Source organism: Ciconia boyciana, chromosome 1 (assembly GCF_034638445.1).
Source record: "Ciconia boyciana chromosome 1, ASM3463844v1, whole genome shotgun sequence".
Classification (NCBI taxonomy): domain Eukaryota; kingdom Metazoa; phylum Chordata; class Aves; order Ciconiiformes; family Ciconiidae; genus Ciconia; species Ciconia boyciana.
The window spans coordinates 51,245,583-51,266,807 of record NC_132934.1 but is presented as its reverse complement, the minus strand read 5'-3'; the positions used below and the strand labels follow the sequence as shown (position 1 = coordinate 51,266,807).

The 21,225-nt window shown below is 42.2% G+C and overlaps 1 protein-coding gene across 2 annotated transcripts in view; it reads right to left on the bottom strand.

Moving 5' to 3' along the window:
- The window catches only part of CRADD (CASP2 and RIPK1 domain containing adaptor with death domain), an 82,641-nt gene that overhangs the window by 7,383 nt on the left and 54,033 nt on the right, over nt 1–21,225 (bottom strand). Inside the window, exon 3 of one of the 2 annotated variants that reach the window (XM_072865287.1) lies at nt 218–540. The exons of the other annotated variant lie outside the window; for it this stretch is intronic. Coding sequence (XP_072721388.1) covers nt 233–540 — 308 coding nt within the window. The 3' untranslated portion in view covers nt 218–232. Of the gene's footprint in view, nt 1–217; nt 541–21,225 lie in introns of those variants that run through there. 2 annotated transcript variants of the gene reach the window in all.

Here is a 21,225-nt window from a genome sequence, read left to right as displayed (position 1 = left end):
CCCATCCAAAGTCTATTCAAAACCACCACGGTTCACCTCCTGGTGTCAGTGGGTTTCAAAAAGTGTTTGACCAAGGAGTGACAAAAAATTGAACCAAATCCTGTACTCTTTGAAGCAAGATGGCTGACCCCATTATAGATATCTTGCCATATATAAAGTTAATACACTCAGATTAAAATAACGTGCAGAAGATTAAAATAACTTGGAGAAGATGTATAGCCTTCTCCTGCTTTTAGGACGTGTGCATCTGTTTCTCTGTCTCTCCTGCCGAATGTGAATGGTGAGTTACATAGGTAGCTGCAAGGTGGAAGACCGTGGGAGCTGTTCCACTTATCTGTGCTGGTTGCCTCCTCGGTAGGCTTTTGCTCGCTACCAAAGAGATGCGCACCTCCTTCATCCCATGTGAGGCTACCAGAGAACACCATTTAGCGACGACTGCCAAGCATGTGCTGATCGCTGATCTCTGCTTGGGAACTCCCTCTTCTTCCTCCCATTGAGCTGACTCAGCACGGGGAAATCCCGGTGATGGAAAACCTGCACCTTTGTAGGAACAACAGGCCCAGTTACCTTCCCAAGAATGCCTGTACAAATCCAGAATAAATACCATCTTCTCTAATGTAATCAAAATCAAATCTTGGTCAGTTAAATAACTCAGACTAAACTACAGAATGGAATCTGTACCATAAGCACATTAAAAGAAAAACACCTAAAACAGGGGTTTAGAAAGCGGCACATTTTTTTCAACTGACTACATTACAGTAAAACATATTTGACAGAAAATTTTTTGTTCATCTGAGTATATGCTGCAGTTATGCTTCATAAACGCAGGATTGTAAAGTTTCTGTATCTTGATAAATTCTGATCTGATTAATGCAAACAGTCATTAATATACAGAATGTGTATGAATAAAACCAACCTCTGCAAATTAGTGATCATAAAACACTTCCTCGTAAGCATACTTCTATCATGGTAATTTACATTTCCATGCCTTCTAATTAAATTAGGAAAGGCAGTAATCAAAATGAAAGTAAATATGAAATAAATTTTTAAGACTGGCTGCATTCTTCCACATCATGCTGGTTTTTTAAGACTTAAAAGATATGAAGTTATCTGTCTTATGTTAAATAAATTGGAATCTAATAGCATGACAGCCAACTTGCAGAATAAATTGTGGCCATGATCCGGAGATAATCAAATCTATGGCAACTTTAAACGGTCTCCCTCAAGTGAAGCAGAATCCACCCATGGTACCAAATTCAGCTCCTTCCTGCCAAAAGCTTGCTGGGACTCAGCATTACTGGTATAATTAAAAAGTACATATATCTTCATTCATGGGCAATCTCTTCTCCTGTGTGAGCTCTAAAGCATCACACTTTGTGACATTAAATACATTTTGAGTATTAGGGTAGGAAAAAAAGACAGCATAAAATTTTGTAAATCTACAGGCAATTCAAGAACGCAGATGTTTCTATTTTGGCTCAATACCAGCAGCTAATTCGTATATTCTTTATCACTTGCTAATGACTGCCTAGTAGCTGCGGATGTGGCAGCGGACTGCTAAAACCTGAAACATAAACATTCAGATTTGATGACAAAGGTTTTCAGTTGTTTTCCCACTATTCAGTCCCAGTAGCTACGCAGTTTTCCTGAACTTCTTTTTAATTTGTCTTGCAGGTTTTGTACCTCCACATATCTCTGCTATACTGACAGCCTTCAGTATTAATCGATGTTAAACAGATTGACAGAGAAGTCCCTAAATAAATTCACGGTGTCTCAAGTTTTCACCCTTTTCAAGCCATAGGGAGCAAGCCCTGGGTTTAAGGAACTGAAAGAGGTTGGGTTTTCACTTGTCCATTTGCTTTTTATTCGGAAGAGCAGGGAGGAAGTTTCAGCAGGTAATAGTGTGGATGTCATTCTGTTTCCCATGCAAAAAATGAATTACAACCTTACCTGGTATTTCTCTGCTGTTGCATACCATGAAATAAAATAATTAATTTCATAAATAAAATGGCAACTACAGGTGCATGAAGAAAAAGAATACCTATGCAAAGAAAACACAAACACAACATATATCTGCTCTCTTTTCAAGCAGGATTACCTAAGCATTACAGACAGGACTGGACTTAATCATTCTGTGGTTTTATACCTTTTTATTTTTAGCAGCATTTGATGCGGCTGTAGACACTGAAGTGGAAGTAAAATTTGCTTTATATTTCCTATGAATTTCTATATTGTTATACGTAAATAAGTTATATGCATCAGCACTGAAGCCACAGCTAACAACGGCATCCTTGCAGTGATACCTTTGGTATAAATGCATGAACAGGTTCAGCATGCAGCGTTACGCTAAGGAAAAAAGAAATATCTGCTCAGTTGGGAGGTTCTGAGAAACACCTGAGCTTTTAGGAATTATTCGGAAGAACTGCTTAAATACAGATAGCAAGCATTCAGACCTTGGCCAAAGATTTTTTCCCAAATGAACACATATGACTTGAAAAGTTATATGGAAAGAAGACGTATGACCATTTTTTGGAAGCCAGGTGCAACTAGTTGTTAGCACAAAGCCACCTGATAGCCTGACAGAGCAGAGACGAGAGTCTCTGGTTTACATGCTGGCCATTACACTAAGAGTCAGCTAGAAATAATGCTGAAAAAATCAAATTCTGAAGTATGCCAGTGGATTTCTAGACATTTTTGAATGCTCTGCAGTTCTTAGTGAATTCAATGGAATTTGATAATACTCATGGCACTTCCGACCATTAATTATTGGTCTGAAGCACACAGAACCATCATTTCCCTCAGTCAAGTTTCTTCTCCATGCTATCACAAATAATACTTCACAATCAGCGGATGGTTGTACGAAGTCATGACGATCATAAAGCACGTTCATATTTGCAGTAGACTTCTCATGGTTTCATAGGAGGCAGATGTTTACCCAGGTGGGCAGGGCAGCTCTGACAGAGTAATTCACCCACTCCAAGTGCAAAACAAAGACAACTGGAGCAATTAATGATTATTTTGTCAGCTAGGTGACAAACTCATCATGCAACTTTTGTGAGGGGGCTGGAAGTTAACTTCTTTTGACAGACTCTACTTGAATGCTTATTTCAAATAGCCTGAGCTGTCTTTCAAAGAGCTGAGGCAAGTGTTAATCCTGCTGCTCCTTTGCGTGCAAGAATCACAGCAGACTCCTTGGGCTTTTTATCTGCCGAGTACAAGTAAGTAAATTTTTTACCAGCAACTTTGCTACTGAGAAATCTTTCTAAAGGCTGCCGCATTTCAACAATAAAATCATGTGCTTGGACTTCAGCTATCAATGTTCCTTTCGAGCCACAACAAAATTCATACTGCCAGTATGAAGGCCTGTTTTCTTATATAACACAACTAATCGTACATGTTTCCCTTACAGGACTTAAACCAAGTGTGACAATAAGCTATTATATTTAGCCTTGATAAAACTGTTCATTCCTCCTAGAGATTTTTTTTCTTCAAGTTGGCTCTTCTTTTTGCTTTGGCTTGAGTAGTTAGAAATATCAGAACCAAAGATCTACGCAACAGATGGAGCTCAGTTGAGAAGAATGCCTTTGGCTGGTGAGGATCTTTGCCTGGCAGGTGTCAAACCAAAATTAATACTGCACATATTATGCTTTACCGAGTTTCAGATTTTAGCGAAGTGAGACTGCATTCCTTCCTGACCACAAACTTATATTAATAGAACAAGCCATGCAGAGCAAGCTAAAACAGTACAATCATTATGCTGAATCCTCCACTGCTTGGCATTTTATTTAATCATTTACACCCATGCAAAGCAAGTAAACAAAATGCAGCGGGTTAGTTTAGTGTCACTTTACAGACATTTTGTGCAGGTGTAAAAGGCTTCACAAAATTCCATAAGCAACACCTCTTGCTTAGACCCCTCTTGCTTTCTTTTTTTTCCTCCTTTTCTTGTGTCAGTGCCTTGAAAGCTCATGAACTTTAGTAGACTTTTCGACATTTCAAAATCCACAGGAAAAAACAGGTACTGGTACCAAAATACACTGCTCAGCTACAGCGGGTCGCTATGCCTGGCTTGCCAAGCAGGCGATTCAACAGCCTGAGTGAGAAGGCAGGGCTTTCCATAGGTGTCGGGAAGGAGAGCTTCAGGTGGCGTCATCTGCTCCTCTGCATCTCCAGACTAGTGGGAGGCTTAGCATCGCACCCAGCCCTCTCAAGCGCCAAGTCACTTGAAGATCTGAAAGAAACCGATTTGGAATCTCATGGCTGGTTTGACAGATCGGTACTGCCCAAAAGCAACTTTAGCTGACTGATAGGGCAGTAATTTTAGAAGGTCACAGTCACAGGACTTTTAACTATCTGTAAAGCAAATGTGAGATTATATTTGTGTGTGTGTGTATAAATAAACAAATAAATGTAGAAACATTTTCAAATTCTTACTAAAAAAAGATGAAAATCTTCGACATCTGCAAGTCAAATTCATCCCCTTTTTGATATCATTTCCACAAGTTCAGGTTAGGGAACTGTCACACCACCCTGTGAGGAAAAGGACGAAAATGGGAGTGTGGGTGAAGTCCCTTCATAAACAGAGGTCCTAACTGGGTTTGATGAGTACTCCTTTCCCCTCTGAGTCAGCACTGACCTCACATCCCGCGCGATGTGCTCACGGGCGTGGCTCGTGGCTGCCGTGCGACACGGCTTGTACCGGGTGACACGGCACACTGACCAGCTGCAGGCATTAGAGATCCCAAGACAGTACTGAAAGTAATGAGGTGACGCACAGCTCCAGCCACGCACTTGAAGGCTGCAGACCCAATTACTCTTTTACTCACTCAGGAATAGTATTTTGCCAAAGCAACTGAAGCAAGTTCAAAATCAAACAAGCTATTAGCAAACATTTGTATTACTTAGGGTATTTGTAGAAGATTTATGCTAGTATTAGTGGGACAATTCATATGCAAAACCTAAACATCTGAAAAAATCTTTTGCTTAAACAATTAACTTTCATGCCTCGTGCATACAGAACAATGTTTTCGCTCACAGTTTTGTAGTCTACTAGCTGCCAGATTTTGATCCAGAATTGAAATTTCAGTCATTTTGGCTTTCATACATAGCCAATCAGAAATGAAAATGTTTTAACATCAGAAATGAAAAGGCTGGAAGATCAGACAGACCGTAAAGGATTTGTTTTACTTGGTTTGGGATTTTTACACAGCTATGCCTAGCCTAAGTAAGATTGAAACAAAACAAAAAGGTAAGACAAAAAACTAGACAAATCTGTTCCGTCACAGAGATGCAGAAATACAAACGATGCTCGTGTCCCTGGCACAGCCAAATCTGAAATCCTGCTACAAACAAGAGACTAGGGCTGTTATTTCCTCAACAACTGTTCCTGACATCACAGCTACCTCCTAGAGGTAACAACGAAAAAGCAATCTTAAAAAGAAATTTTTTTTTTCCCTTAAGCAAATACCTTTCTAGTTCTACAAACTCATAAACAAAGAGATCAGGGGTTTTTTAATAACGCTGAGAATTTTAGTGCCAGAACTGTAAACATCAACTTCTTTCTCTTCCTTCCTTCGTCAGATGTAACTGCTATGTGTTGGCTGACTTTATTAAAGAAATCAAACACACCCTGCAATGAACCTTCTAATTGATTTCGGTGTTAGACAGGGCTAAATATTTTGAGCTTCACATTCAACGTGTGTTACCTAATTTTGCATGTGCACTCCTGAGAGAAGAGCAGAACAATCTGGCGATGCGAGGTTAACACATTCTGCGAAAGTGGCCTCAAATTTCCATTTGCGGAAATAGGCCATACCACATCAGCATGTGTAAACCCAACTTTGCTGTGTACAAACCACACAAACAGTGCCCGGCTACCTAACCTGACCTTCCACTTGCACTTTAGTGTGTGTAAATATGCTAATGCCAGGCACAGGGGGTTCATGTGCAAGTTTACAGGTTCAAGTGCAGAAGACAGATGAAAATTTGTCTGCAATGCTTTGGTTTCCCCTCATCTGGGGAGATTCCAGCTTTCTAAGTCTGTTATACAGCCTAGGAGTTGTGTCCTAAAGCCACAAGACTGAACTATTTAAATATTTTTATTCAATTTTTTAGATTGAAAATGAGACCTTCTTGTCTACTTGAACTATGACTCAGGCTATGACTCAGGCTTTTCAAGACACATTATTTACTAAATATTACTTACTGATATGGATACTGTATCTGAGTCATTTGAGAACTTTAGACACCCCGTGAAAAGTCCTTGCTTGAGGCATTCTCAGAATCTAAAGATTTATGAAGGTTTTCACTTCCAAAATTGCTGACTAAATGGAGACAGTCAAGCTGAAAACTCTGAAGATCCTCAATGTTTTCAGGAAGTCCTGTGCAGGTGGATTGTGAGACTCCGGACAAGAATCCCTGGATGACCACAAGAAGCCACTAGTCCTTTTTAAACAACCCAGGTCCAAAGTGTTCGACAAAGAGACTCAACAGACCTCTTCTGTAAACCAAGCAAGGAAAGCAGAAGCAATTTTTAATGCTGTTCTTTGCGTCACGCAAATATTGCCTCATGCAAGTAGAGAAACTCAGTCAACCAAGGACACCTGTATCTGGAAGTGCCGCAGGAGCGCACCTTTTACAGGGAACAGAAGTATGTTTGGAACAGCTGAACATAAGCTTAATGGAGTAATTTCAAACGACATATAAAATTGTCTCAGATACACAACTGCAAAAAATTTGTAGCTCTGTAAACCCACGGATTGCTATTTTAAAGACAGTTTCATTAAGAAACACAGCTTGAGAATATCTATCAAATAAGATCAGAGCTACATGCGGGGACAGCAGGAGGCAGCTGAAGCAATCTGCAGCACAGCTCTGCTCATTGGTCTCTGACCCTGAGAAAAAATATAATTACTGCATGAATACACATACTAGACCAAAAGAGAAAGCCTAGGAAAAGGCAAAACTCTACAAGAAAGAGATGGTGAGAACTCCTCGGGTTTTATGCAATGTATGTCCCAATCTGATATACTTTGTTAGACTGACAACACGTCTGTGGCTTTAATTTTGAAGTCCACATTTTTCTATGGGAATCATTAAATATGACACACTTGTCCTGTTCAACAGAAAAACAAATCTGCCTCTACTGAAGCCTTAATTCCTCTGAAGCCTTAATTTAATTGTGCAACATTTGCTTTAGAAACATATTTGAAGATGTTTTAGATATTACCTCATTTGTACACCATCCCAGGCTTTCCAGGAACTCTGAACCAACAGCCTCCTAGCCTTTCTTATATCTGAACTACTGTATTTTATGGCTTCCATGCTGTACTGTCTGGAAACTCCCCATGAGACCAGCCTTGTGCTAAATACAAACATGTAGGGAGGAGAGACACTGCGCCGCAAAGTTTGCAATCTCGGGCGTGGGTTGTGAAAAAGGCTTTGCATGTATTAGTTTATGTACACAGAGATTGCCATGACTATGTTCAAACAACTCCAAAGAGCTGGGCCTACAAAGGTAAAAAAGGAAAAGCACCAGAGGAGCCAACAGCCCAGCAGCTCATCCATGCTGGATTCCATACACGTGACCACTGCTTTGAAAGGTGCCCATCTTCAGATGCCAATGGAGCCCTGCTACGCCTCTGCAGTTTTAATCAGAGAACCTAATTTACCAGGTCCCAGAAATGTAAATAATAAATTGTCCCAAATAACCTCAAGCATGGAACTGAGCATACTGGAATCTGGAAATCCACTGTGGTTCTGATAACCAAAGGGAGCAGACAACCAAAGGGGTCAGTAGCTATTTGAGCCAGAAAGGCTGAAATGTTATGAAGACAAATACGCACACGTGTGCTTGGGAGGAGGCTAGGGCTCCAACCTCGCAGCTCTGTACAGAGCAGATCCTCCTCAAGCTTTTGACCCGTGGAGCTAGGAGGGCTCTGCACAGAGGAGCTCCCATGCATTTAAGATGGAGACAGTGAAGTTTTGCCCTGTTTTGTTTTCAGTCATCCAGTGACCACAGGTAATTCATGAAAGTATCTGAAACTATCTCCTATCCTTACTCTTTGTGCATGCAGGTGCTGTCATGACAATTTCTCAAAAATTCATGAAAAGCTACACCAAGACCATAGCTGATCTGCTGTCACTGCTTACCAAAGCATCCTCCAACTTCTGCACCTCACCTCTATTCTGCCAATTGCTTCACGTGGAATTTAAGGCCTTGGGTTTAATCTGGAAAAAAGCCCCTTTTGAGTCAAATTCTGATGTCTGCATTTACACAAAGTGATAGATTTTCCTAGACAGTTCACAGTGTGGATTCCTTCTGGTCTCCCACTCTTAGCACTGACTTAGTCCATTCCCACCATCTGCCATCTCCTCCATCTCTCTTCTCTTCCCTGCCTTGTGCTGCGGCTGCCGGAGGACCCTGGAGCTGGGGCAGGGTGCTACCACCGTGTCCCTCCAGCACAGAAAGGCAACTGGTCTGTCTCTAAGCCACGCCGGGCAGGCACACAGCCCTCCCACCGGATGGGTGGACTCGGCTGTGTCGAAGGTGTGTTGCAAGTTTTCTGTAACAAAAATCTCCTCCTACTTTTAAATAATGAATTTGTTTTCTTCTTTTTTTCCTTCCTTCTCCAGCTTTTTCTCTTCTTCCCTGCCCACTTTTTCAAGCAGGACAGAGAGTGACAGGGACAATAATGATTTCCTCAGCTTCTGTCGGAAAAAAAACCAAGACAGAATTTTTTTCTGTTTTTTTCTTTTCAGTGAGGTTCAGAAGCATTTTTTTTTTATTTAAAATTTCCTAAATAAGTGTCCAGTTAATACTGGCATTTGGTGTGGAAGGTAGCAGGGAGCTGGTACCTCTGATTCATTTAGCACAGATCCCAGCCTTAAGCGTGGCAAGAGGTCAGCTTGAATTTTTCTCTTGAATTGTATCTTTGCAAACCGCTTTTCAGGGTTTCAGCTGTATAAATCAAACCCCATAGCCCAGCGTGGATGCACAGCTTGTGATGCTTTCCTTCTGCCAGTTGGCTTTGCACGCCCCCAGTGTTAATCCCCACTGGCTCCCCATGTTCGGGAAGGAGGGAGGAAAGCACTGGCGAGCGAGGAGAGGACCGGTGCGGCCAAAAGCCAGGGCAGCCTTCCCATGCATGGAGAGAGCGGCAGAGACCGGAGCGGCTGGTAAAGGAGAAGAAAAAGGCACTGAGGCTATTGATTTTCCAATGGCGTTGATGGGCAGGGGTCTGAGCAAGTTTGGGACCCTACAGTCACTGATGAGAATGAAGTGCGTGTATACATCACACACTGTCTCTGTTTCTGCTCAGGAGTCAACCTTGTTTAAGGCGTGCTTTGTCTGAGCAGATGGCAAAGCATGATGGCTGCTGGGTTAAGATTTTGCTGCCAAACCAGCCCCCGGCTGTTTTCAAAAATAAAGACTGCTGCTCTCTTTACCAATGCAAAAATAGCCGTCTCTCCAATTCCCTCCTTCAAACTATTATTTTAGGTATTACAGGAGCACATATCTAGCCAGACTATATAATTAACATTACACATTTTTTAATTAACTGCCTGCAACAATCTTCCTGCTTTAACTGATGGTGGTGTTGGAGGGGTTTTTTTTGAGGCTACTAGGAAAATCCGAATTCCCAGCTAGAAATTCACACGGGTCAGAGCAGAGCCTGCATCACCAGGTGCAGAAGGCGACCCGTCGCTCTGGCTATACCATGTTTCCCATGAAAGAAAGAAATGCCTGTGACACAGGAACAAGCCTAAACCTCATTTGCAATAGCAAGTACATAAGGCAGGACTGTACCAGAAAAGACAGTGATAGGAACACACTATCACTAACACACTTTAGTTTATTCCTTCGGCAGCTTTTTTTTTTTTCCCATTTATTTTCGGCCAGGAACCTCCTATAAGGCTTGGCTGTTACCCGAACAGGCCCTTTCCAGCAGAGTCTCCAAGGGTGTGCTGCAACCACAAGGCAGCACGGCTTCCTTTGGGTATCCTTCCTTCTGACGGCGCGGCAGGGCTCACCGGCACAGCGAGATGTAACTCAATGCCGCCCTGACCTAGCAGCAGGGTGTTGGCCTCCTAAAACTCAACAACTATCCACAAAACATGAAATAAGTGAAAGTCCAGCAATCATCATTGGCACAAGTTAAGTTCCACGCAAACCAACACAAATAACAGCTCTTGGAAACATCATGAGTTCTGGGGACAAACAGCCATCATCCTCTTTCCTCCGTGACTCTGCGTCTGCTTGCACCTGGAAACAGGAGGGGAAGAAACACCCCAACACACACACACACACACATACACACGTGCAACTCCTCAGCAGGCCACCAGCGACTGTTGATCCAGCAGCTGCAGCTGGAACACCGCAACCCTCCACCAGTGATAAAGCACCGATAGGTCAGATTTTACGGTGTCAGCCCAAATTCAGTATCACGGAGCATGCATTGGCCAAGCCGGCTGTTCTCCCTAGCTTCAGTGAACCTTGAGCTGTGCTGTGTGGAATTGCTGCTTTCCACGTGGAACATCTCATTAAGAGCAGCGTCTGCCACAGCAACTGCAATAGCACCGCACATTTTCGGTGTGATAAGTTGTATTTAGAGTGGGAAAGTATTGCTTTGTGAGCTGAAAAGCAAACCAAACAACAAGAGATAAAGTCTGGAGCTTCAAGCCAAAGGTTTTAATATCGGGTGTCAGTCCTGTTTCCCAAAACAAAGGATAGTTTATGCACACTGTAGACATTTTCTATCTGGAGCAATGCTAACACATTATCTCTTTATTTACACTGCACATGAAGTGTCCTGCACCCCCACCCACACGATGGCCTGAATCTAGATCCACCCTGCTGTTGTTTGTGGGAGGAAATCTAGGTGTGTTGCAGAGCCCATGGGTCCTGATATTCTGCAACAACATCAGGCAGAAAAGACAATGTGGGTCCTTCCTCACAAGGTTCCAGGGTCCTCCCAGAATGATTTTAATACTGCCTGTGGCAAGGAGAGGAGGGAATGGTAGACAGATCTGTGGCAGAGCTAAAAGCTCAGGATTTCTGGAGTCTCCGTCATACGCCGTAATTGCAAAATTATGCTTCCTGTCTTCCATGCACACAGCAAATCTTTTTTCTCCCTTCATCCTGGAGGGGATGAGATGATTAGGAAATTCCCTAAGCTTCCCTTACTTTGGTTTCTTCCCTCATTTCAGAACCTGACTTCAAAAAAAGATCAGGCCATTGAACACAGTCTGGACTTTTGCTTCCAGGTACTTCTTTCAGCATGGAAAGGACCAACCATGGAATAACCAAGCAAGTCACGCTATTATGCCACAGATGGGAAAATTATTTGTGCCAGTACGCTGTGGTTTTCATTCCTCTGAAGGCTGCTTTCCTCCAGGGAATTCCAGTAACTGGACTAATTGAACTGTGTTTTGACAAGTTATAACAGCCCAGAAAACCCTCCTATGAAATTACATCCTGGTAGCATCTTCCAAAGTAAACTGAAATATTGGTATCACAGCTCATTTGGGAAACTACCATGCTATAGCTTTCATTTGTTATGAGAACATAGCTCGAGTTTTTGTTGTAGATAACAGGTGGTGTTACACATAATGACGTGGCTTCATCTTCCCCCGTACCAGATTTTTGTACTGACAGGGGCCCCATGGATCATCTCCTAAAACTCTAACCAGAATAAAAACATATAGTCTTAATTTATTCTCGTGTCATCTACTTTCTTTCACTTTAGGTGACTCCCTTACAAACTCATCAGCTCACCCTAAGGTTGTCTGTCCATCCCCAACAGACAAAGTAATTGAAGAAAATCAGAACAACCTGCCAGCGTAAATGCCGGTCTTTTGGGAAGACAGGGACACTGGCAGAGTACAAGGACGAGGCAATGTTATTCTGAGAAAGCCTTCTTACTACTAAACCCAGCAGTGCCTGTGAGCCCCTGCCATGTGCCACATGCCAGGCACAGCACAGGGTTCCCATCACTTAGGTTTTCTTGGTTTATTCCACTACGCCACAAGCCTACCGGTCTCATACTGCCTTTTGCTTGCCATTGCCACGGAAAGAAAATATTCGGCTGGGGGGAAGCACTTATATACAAATAATTTAGGATTCAGAGGGCAGAAGCTTTAAAATGCTAGAGGTTAGAACATTTTGGAAGGTGAGCCACAAGAAGTATGGATGGACCAACTCCGTTCCAGCTCCTGGGCTCAGCTGCAGCCCGGATGAGTTAGCACATCCTGGAGATATCTACCAGGAAGACAAAGGAGACAGAGGCAGTGAAAAGGAAGGAAGTCCCAGACTAAAATATTTAATTTTTCCATATTTTTCTTCCTGAATATCCCAAAACAGAAAGCAGACAGATTTGTTGCAGAAGTGACCAGGATTTATTAAAGACAGGATATTGATATGAAACATTCATGACCCTCAACTTAGCAGTATTTCTCTTGGATGGGGTAACGAAGTGAATTTATTACATATCAGTGCCAAGAAGCTCATAATAAAAATACAGATTATAGTTCTCAGATTCATCAACTCAAACCAGATATTTTTGAAAAAACACTCCAGCAGGAAGAATGTAAGTCTCATAAGATACTTGGGCTACTAAAGCAGCATATGAAATACATATTTTGCCCAACAATAGGATACAAAGTGAATTATTTGATTTAAAAACCCTGAAACAAAGGCAGTCTGTGAAGACATGAGAATGAGACCCCTTGTCATGTTATCTCAGGTGTAGGGCGTGCAGAGGAAGATAGATATATATGTTAGACATAAACAAAGCAAGCAGAGATTTTATTGCATTGCGAGTTGATGATTTTACGAGACTGGAAATAAAATAATAAATCATGGATAAAGCAAGATAGAGAAATACTGCAACTTTTTGGGAAGCCAGACTTCAGCAAAGGTTCAGACAGACCACAGCCGCAGCAAACCTTCACATCAATTCTACCCTGATCATTTGGTCCCCTTTTCCCTTCCGTTTCTGACCTTCATTTCTTTCTTTAGTGGGAAATATCTACTGGAGAATCAGCCAAGGCGTACCCATTTATGAAATTCCTAATAGTAAGCTGTCAATATTTTATTCTGCTTCTGCCACACTCCCTGCAAAAAGGAAAGATCTCTCTTCAAAACAGTCCCAGAGATTGCCTGTGTCACATCTGCATGGTCTTCACGACTTTGGGAAGACCTAACATGTCAGCATGCTGTGAAAGAAGGAACTCGTATGTCCCTAGGTATGACTGAAGGCATTGTCACTACCGGAAGTTTCCATAAATCAGAGTGTAATGGACCAACTCTTTAACAACTCATCTCTCCTCATTTCCAGACGTACTACCAAGGGGAAAAATTTATTTTGATTTCAGTGCCAAGGGTTTCCAGGGTTTCCAACTCCTCACTTCTCCCAGCCCATCCTCAGGAAAAACAAAGCAAAAAAAAAATCCCCCCAAAATCCCCAAAACCCTGAAGCAAAGAAAAATAAAACAAACCAAACAAGTAAGTACCATAGCATTTCTAATTGCTTTCCAAAATACAACAGACAAAAAAGCATTTAAAATTGCTTTAGTTTGGGGAAATTACTAATCATGAGATCTCTAGTGCGTGTCTGTTTTTAATAGAGAATGTAATGGGAAAAAAAAATACAGCATTAGTGACCATCCAAGAAAGATTTCATGAAAAACAGGGTGGAAGGGAGTTTGTTTGGATTTAATGTTTCCCCAGAAGCATCTCTAGTCCAAACATTACACCACAGGTCAAATGGAGGGGAGCCAGAAAGTGAAACACTTTAAAAATAGCCCTTAAAAAGGAAAGTGAAAGTGGCCAGTCTAGTTCCACCTTTCGTGACCATGAAATGCAAATTCTGTGATGAAAATCAAATTTGAGCTCCAGTACCATCACTGAGTATCAGTAAATACTGCAACCTACGCATGGGAAGTCCAACAGAAAAATATAGGTCCAGCTTCTAAAATTCTTCCAGACTTAGCAATCCAAGCTGGTACTACTGCTTATAAGTAAGCTTACATTAAAATATTTCAGTTTGGAACTGACCCTTTAAAATATCATGAACTGTCCTCAGCCCTCTGTGGTAGCCCTTCCAAGCCACCTCCTTGCAGATGGAGAAGCTCAGCAAAGCTCTCCCATGAGACCAACTGCCACCAAGAGCAGAAAAACTGCATGGGGCAGCTGCCTTTGTAATATTTTATAGCCGTAAGGTTAGTCTTGGCCAGCCTGTTTCACACAGTGCAATACTCACGTTACTTTAGATGTTCCTTCCAACTGAAGGAAAGTAACCTTTTTAATGATTGATAATGCTCGGACTTTGCATCCTGATGCTCATGTAGGTTCATTTCTCCTTTATAGCATTTCCCTGGGCCTCAAGGTTGAAGAAGCTGAGGGAAGACAGAAGGATGGTGACGAGCATTACGGCAATGGAAACGAGTCACGTCGACCCTAGTAGATTCTCACAGACAATCCCCGCAATCCCCCTTGATGCCTTGCAAATTGGCAAAATCGCAAAATGCCTGTAAGGCAATTTTTCTCTCTTGTCCATCTGCTCTTCGAGAAAGAGACGTGCACCATGAAACAGGGAACCAGGGGGTTAAGCATTAAATTGCCTGAAAGACAGAGCACTTGAGGCCCAAACACGCTAAATGTCTTAGTCAAAGAAAAGGCAATTTCAAACTTCTTGTCAAGCGTCATTGAGAAAGAAATGATCTTACTCGAGGATGAAATGACCAGCAGCTTGCAGCACTGAAGCAAGAAATACAAGCTTTGGGAGAAAAGTCTGACACATTCTCAGAGGATGCTGACAAGAGCTTTGAAAAGCTAATCTCTCCTGAGGCTCATGAGGCTGAAGGGAAACCCCTTGAGAAGGCAGGGGAATTGGCACCTATCTACTGTGACGTGTTATCTTGCAGAAAAGCCGTAGCCTGAATAAAGTAGCAAAGGAGAAAAACTGAGAAAAAGACAAGTTCTGTATTTTGGAATTGACCCAGAGGGGGAGACCTGCTCCCATACTGCAAGCTGAGCACTTCAGGCTTCAGAAGCAAGCAAGCTCTGCATTTCTTAAGAGGAACAGGCAAACGTAAACAACGCTCCAGGGAAAAGATGCTGATGAAAGGTATTGTGCTGTGTGCTTAGAAAGAAAAAGAGAAAATGGCTCTAAACAGCTACGGGCTCCACGGAGGTCTGAACAAATGAAAAGTGGGAAGTGCAAACTTGCAAGATTTCAAAGACTGGATTGTCATGGGACCTTCAGATGCCTTCCTGAAGGCTGAGGCTCCCTCTATGCTGTGCATGGGGCGAGTGAGACTTCTGAGAGCATGATCCACAATAGCTGCCAGACTGAGCAAGAAACAAAGAAATGAGAAATGCTGAGCCATACTTCCCTCGATAACATGAGAGCCTAAAACAGGGCCACGAGGAGGTATGTCTCCATTCATGGTTCTCAGCCTAGAATCCTCTTCCAGAGCTGGATAAATCCTTCATTTCAAAAGCAAGCAATGTCACAGTCCTCGCAATGAGAACTGAGGACTAGTGCTGCCGCTGACCTCCTTCACCCAACATCCCTAGGCACTCACAATTCATTTCTATGGAGGTTTGAATCCACACCTCTCAGTTCCCAGAAGACTGCTCTAACCTCTTCGTCCCTCCTAGTGAAGTTGCTCTTCTGGCTGCCCTCAGGCAACGGAAAGCATGCAGGGCTTTCTAGCCTTCTGTCACGGTGTTCACAACCAGTGGTTGCTCGAGGGTTGGCAAATGACTACTGAAACTCTCAGCCTGAGCTGCAAAAGGACACGAGTCTCGAGCAGGGCGCAGCAGAACTTCCTGTCCCAGCGCAGCCAGCGGAAGCCAGGGAGGAAATGGGAAAATTGAGTCAATTGAGGAAGCAGTCCTGGCCAGAAATGTCTTTGGTTTCTAAACTGCCTGATTTAAAAAGAAAAAAAAAAGATGAAAAAAAAAAAAGGAAGGAAAAAAAGGCTGTGGTAGAAAAAGCCCAGTCAATCAATTAGTCAGTCATTTCCAGTTCAAATATTTCCATAAGTGCTTGGCAGTGTTTTCTATGTAAGGGATGTCTACTGCCGGTGAAAGATTTCTTAGATGGCAGAGAATTCCCCTTGATGACAAACTCTCCTCAGACAAGCTCCAGTCTGGGCAATTTCCCTTTGGAAGCCCTCACAACTTGTTAATTTGTTCAAGCATTCTGAGTCTTCTTAAAAGAAAAGTCAGTTGGCTATCAGTTGCATTTCCAAACCTGATACACTGAGAGAGACAGTCCTGAAGGGTAGGAAAATTCCTAAATTTAAGACACCAGGAGCATACTATGTACCTGACCTGGATACTCTAACTTCACAGAAAACATTTACACAAGTCCTTGATGTCTCCCAAACAGGTCTACAAACAACCTGTGTTTAAGAGTAATTTTGTCTGTTACTGAAATTCAGCCTCATCTGAATTATAACTAGGCAGTGAAAGCTGGCAGTTCTTACACAGAAAAGTATATAGCTATAAGTAAAGAGAAATACTGCAGTCTTCTATATTCTGATAACCTAAACTGCCCCTGAAGTTCTAAAATCTAAATAATTTGAGATTTGGCAGTGGTTTTGAATTTAGGCATCTTTTCTTACAGAAAATATTGCAGGCTTTTAGTCAGCCCCATGACCTCAGTAGAGATTTACAAGATAAGGAGTTCATGATCTGGCTCTGCAAGCAGGCAGCAGTATGTTCCACTTATTAAAGCTATTAAAGCATATATGAACATCACAGCAGTTCTGCCATCTTCTGCCCTGCTGCTGAAGGGCTGTGTCCTTTCAGATTACCTTCTACACTTTGTGCGTTAATCAAATTGGCCTTGCAGGTTTGCTGAAAATCTAGAAGGCTTTGCCAAGAAACTAGAAACTGTTCTCCTCAATCCACGTCTTCCCTCCAATTCTCCATCACAGCCAGCCAGCTGCCTTACAAGTCAAGCGATGCACATATGAACACAACATGCCCAAGTCCAAACTGGAGAGCATGACACAGCCAAACTCTGATTATTAATCCCAGACCAGACCATACGTCCACAGAGGGATATACAGGCCAGCCAGCACACAAGGAGGATTATGAACACTAATGACACAAAGGCAAATTTTAATTATGGTACATAAGTGTCTCCATTGTGCAACAATGTCTAAAAATATCTACTAATTTATTCCCAAACTTCAAAAAGTGGTTACAATGCCAGTAATGTAGGATCTGCAATCACAGCATTTGGTGGCTTCGTCTTATTTTTCTTTATTGGTTATGCTGGCAAATCACATATGAGGACAGATGATAAATATTCCTCATTCTGCATAATACTCTAATGCTTTCTTATAAAGAGATCTAAATGTATGCGGTTTCTCTCTCTCTTTTTTTTTGTTGTTGTTGAGGTTTTTTAGCTTTGAAATGGGAAGTGAAGTGCTCATCAGCTGCAAAGTGCTACTTTAATATCACCCATGCAACAATTACCTTTGCAATAACCTTCATTATATTAAATTACATGCTATCCTTCCTCAGCTCAGTGTGAAGACTAGCTGGAGAATAAAACAAGAAAAAAAACCAACCCACTGAAAAGCCATTGTACAGTACTGTGCCTACACAACAAAGGTGAATATACTTCCTGCAGGGAAACTAAATATCACTTAAGAAGTGCCTGCCTTTGTTTGAAGTCTTAAATAAAACCTAAGTGAAGTCCCCTCACCTATTCCAATACTCATTTCACTGTAACGATGCGGTGCTACTGCTGAAAATGCATACATATTACTGCATAATTCAAGAGTGTTGCAATATGCAGTCATGAGGAGTTAAATAGTGAAGATGATTTTTCTTTCAGCATTTTCTTCATTTTTAATAATTCTTTTAGCAACCCAAGTATCCTCATGAGGTCTCTTTCAGTACAGAGCAGAGGTTTATATATTCCATTACATTCTCGGAATAACCAGTACTAGTTTGTTTCTTTCTATTCCATTCTAAAGGTATGTCTGTACTTGCTGGCTTTTAACAAACACATTTACCTATTGACATTCTGAGGTTTTAAAGTGAAATTTATTCTGAAAAGTGGCTTAATGAAATGACATTAAAATTCTGCACCTTTTATGTCTCAGAGACTTCCAGATAAAATTAATTCAATTTACGAAGTATAGGCTTGGGGGAATTTTTTGGTGGTGTCTTTTCTTAACTCTCAGCCTTACTGACTGCCCAGGATCTGAAAATTCAGCTGCACTCTTTTTGATTCAGTCATTAACTCTGGTAGTAACAACTATGCAGGACAAGACATGCATTCAAGAGAACAGAGCAGTGTAAGTAAAGGCAGAATGTAATAACTCAGAAAAGAGTTGAGTCGGTGACACTGAATAGAAAACAGTTCATAGCTCTGCAAAAAAATCAGCATTCTGAAAAAAAGAAATGAAAAAGGAACTAGTGAGTTTCAAGACGTTGTGGGCAAGGCACGGTCCCCGTTGATGGGTAACTCTGTAGCAAGGCCATGAGCAACCACAGCATCATGAGCAGAGGTAGAGAGAGACCTGCACCACAGAGGTGGACTCTGACAGAGCTGAATGGAAAGACAAAGAGTTCTGCTCCAGGATCAGCAGCCCCAGAGCACAGACTGAATACCGAATGACTAATCTCCTCCGTGCCCTTGGACAGAGAAGGCTGGTGGAGGGCAGACACCTCGGGGCTCTCCAAGGGGGCCCTGTCCGTGGTACCGTCCTGCCCCACGCCGGGCTCAGCGCTGCCCGAGCCTTGGGCTCGGATCATCTGTCCGGCTAGAACTTTGTGAAGTCCCAGCTAAGTTGGACCAGTAATAATGATCATGTGTATAACCAATATGTTCGCTGGAAAGAACGTGGAACTGCTTATGCTCTTTGACATATATTTATGCTGTGAAGCAAGGACCAGCTGCTGAAGTCTCCACAGAGAGAGGGTATTGCCAACTCTATCCCAGCCAGTTTGGATCTCTGAAAGCGGTCGTGGCTTTCTCTTTTTAGCCTTTAGAAATCTTGTTGGAAATTGGGGGAACTGGCTGAGAAAGAAAAGGAGACCACAAGCAACAAGACAATGATCAGTGTCCCTGAACTCATGTTCCTGGAATTAAAAATGTTGCTATTTTTAACACCTTTGGCAGCAATGAGATCCATCACAGGAAGCCCCACTGATGTTTACCAGCTCTCTATCAGCTTCTCATGAATTGCCCTTCTATTCTGCAAGTTCACAAGTTTATTTTTACCTCCTGAAAGTGAAGAGCTAACAGAGATACTCTGTACTGAGAGCATTTGGGAGTTTGAGAGCTCCTACGTTTCCAGAGAAACAATGAATGGGCATCTACTTGATTTTCTTGTCAAGCATCACAGAGGTAATGTCCATCCGGGTCTGCACTGTGGATTTTTGATAAAAGTGAGAATACAGGACCATATTTATGGTTCAGAGTTCCAAAGCATTCATAGGATGTGATGTCTTCTAAATACCATGTCTGAAACTACATATTCAACTAGGCTCCCCAAATTATTCTTGAAACATCAATGATCAAATCCTCTACTGGGGGGCTGGTGAGCTAAGAAGGAAAACCTGCTGTGGGAGTGTAACTCATCTGTCAACTGGGAGGACATGAACCAGCATGAAACCTTTTTTGTATATCTGCTGTTAAAATGAGGAACAGGTGCACTGAAGCCAGAGCTTTAGGAAACACAGATAACGTTTAGCAAACAGCAGCACATTCCTGAATGTCAAGGTATCTTACAGCACAACAAAGCATATCTAGATTGTCATAACTGGGTTTTATTTCAGGCTATGTAGCACTAACAACAACAATCCTTAACAAGAATACTTTTTAATCTTTGTGTTTACCATAGCTCCTATAAAGTTTGTAATCATTGGTTGCATCAGAGATTACATTACTGCATTTTTTTAGGACACAGCACAAAAAACCAAGAACAGAACATATTCTAGGCTATTTGCAGTTTCTTTTCTTTCTCTTGGGCAGAATTTCCAATTACTACATTGCAAGACAGTAGGAATTTAATTGTATTACATTTGAAACCGTGTTGAGGAATCACACACAAAAGTGTACTGTGGAGACGTTGATTAGTACTTTCATTTATTTATTTGCAACACCCCAAAACAAGCAGATGGAAGGAGAAAGGAGGATAATTATTCACCAAACAAATCTAGAAAGGACAAATTTGAAGTCTGATAAAAATAACTGGTTGGATACATTTGAAGGTCCATCTCACTAGTACAGAAAGAAAAGGGGAGCTGTAGTAGGACCACATTTGCTTTACTCTTTCATATCCTCACTGGAAAGACAAGCAGACACGCAGAACATGAGTGACCCTGACAAACAATACCATTAAAAAAACCTTTCCCAAGTTGACACACACCTACTGCAGGATGGGACACTGAAACATACTTCAAGAAAAAACAATTTGGCCTCTGCCTTCTAAAGGAGCATACATGCACTGAACCTATCTTTATGCAATCCACATACTACTGATGCTAACTGCCCTTAATATACATGAAGCTTGCCACTGACTGACATATACAAATGCACCCTGAGTGAAATCTTGGCATACTGAAGGATCCTATGATCATAGAATAATTTAGACTGGAAGGGACCTCAGAAAATCTCCACTCCAACCTCCTGCTCAAAGCAGGATCAGGTGTGAGATCAGATCGGGCTTTATCCAGGTGAGTCTTGAAAACCTCCAAAGATGGAGACCGCACAGCCTCTCTGGGCAACCACTGCTTGACCATCCTGGTGGAGAAAAAGTTTCTCCCTACATCCGGTCTGAACCCCTCTTGTTTCAGCTTATGCCTGTTGACTCTTACCCTACCACTGTGCATCGCTGTGAACAGCCGGGTTCCCTCTCCTCGATTACTCCCACGTAGGCAGTGAAGGGCACCTATCAGGTGCCTCTGAAGCCATCTTTCTCCAGGCTGAACCAGCCCTGGTCCCTCAGCCCCTCCTCACATGGCACGTCCTCCTGCCCCCAACCAACTTCGCTGACCTCATTCCAGTTTATTGATGTCTTTCCTGTACTCAGGGGGCCAAAACTAGCCGCAGTATCTAGATGTGCTCTCGTGAACGCTGAGGGAGACAATCACCTCCCTCGATCCACTGGCTCTGCTCCTCTTAAAGGAGCCAGGAATCCATCAGCCCCCTTTGCTGCCAGGGCACAGTGCTGGCTCATAGTTGCTTG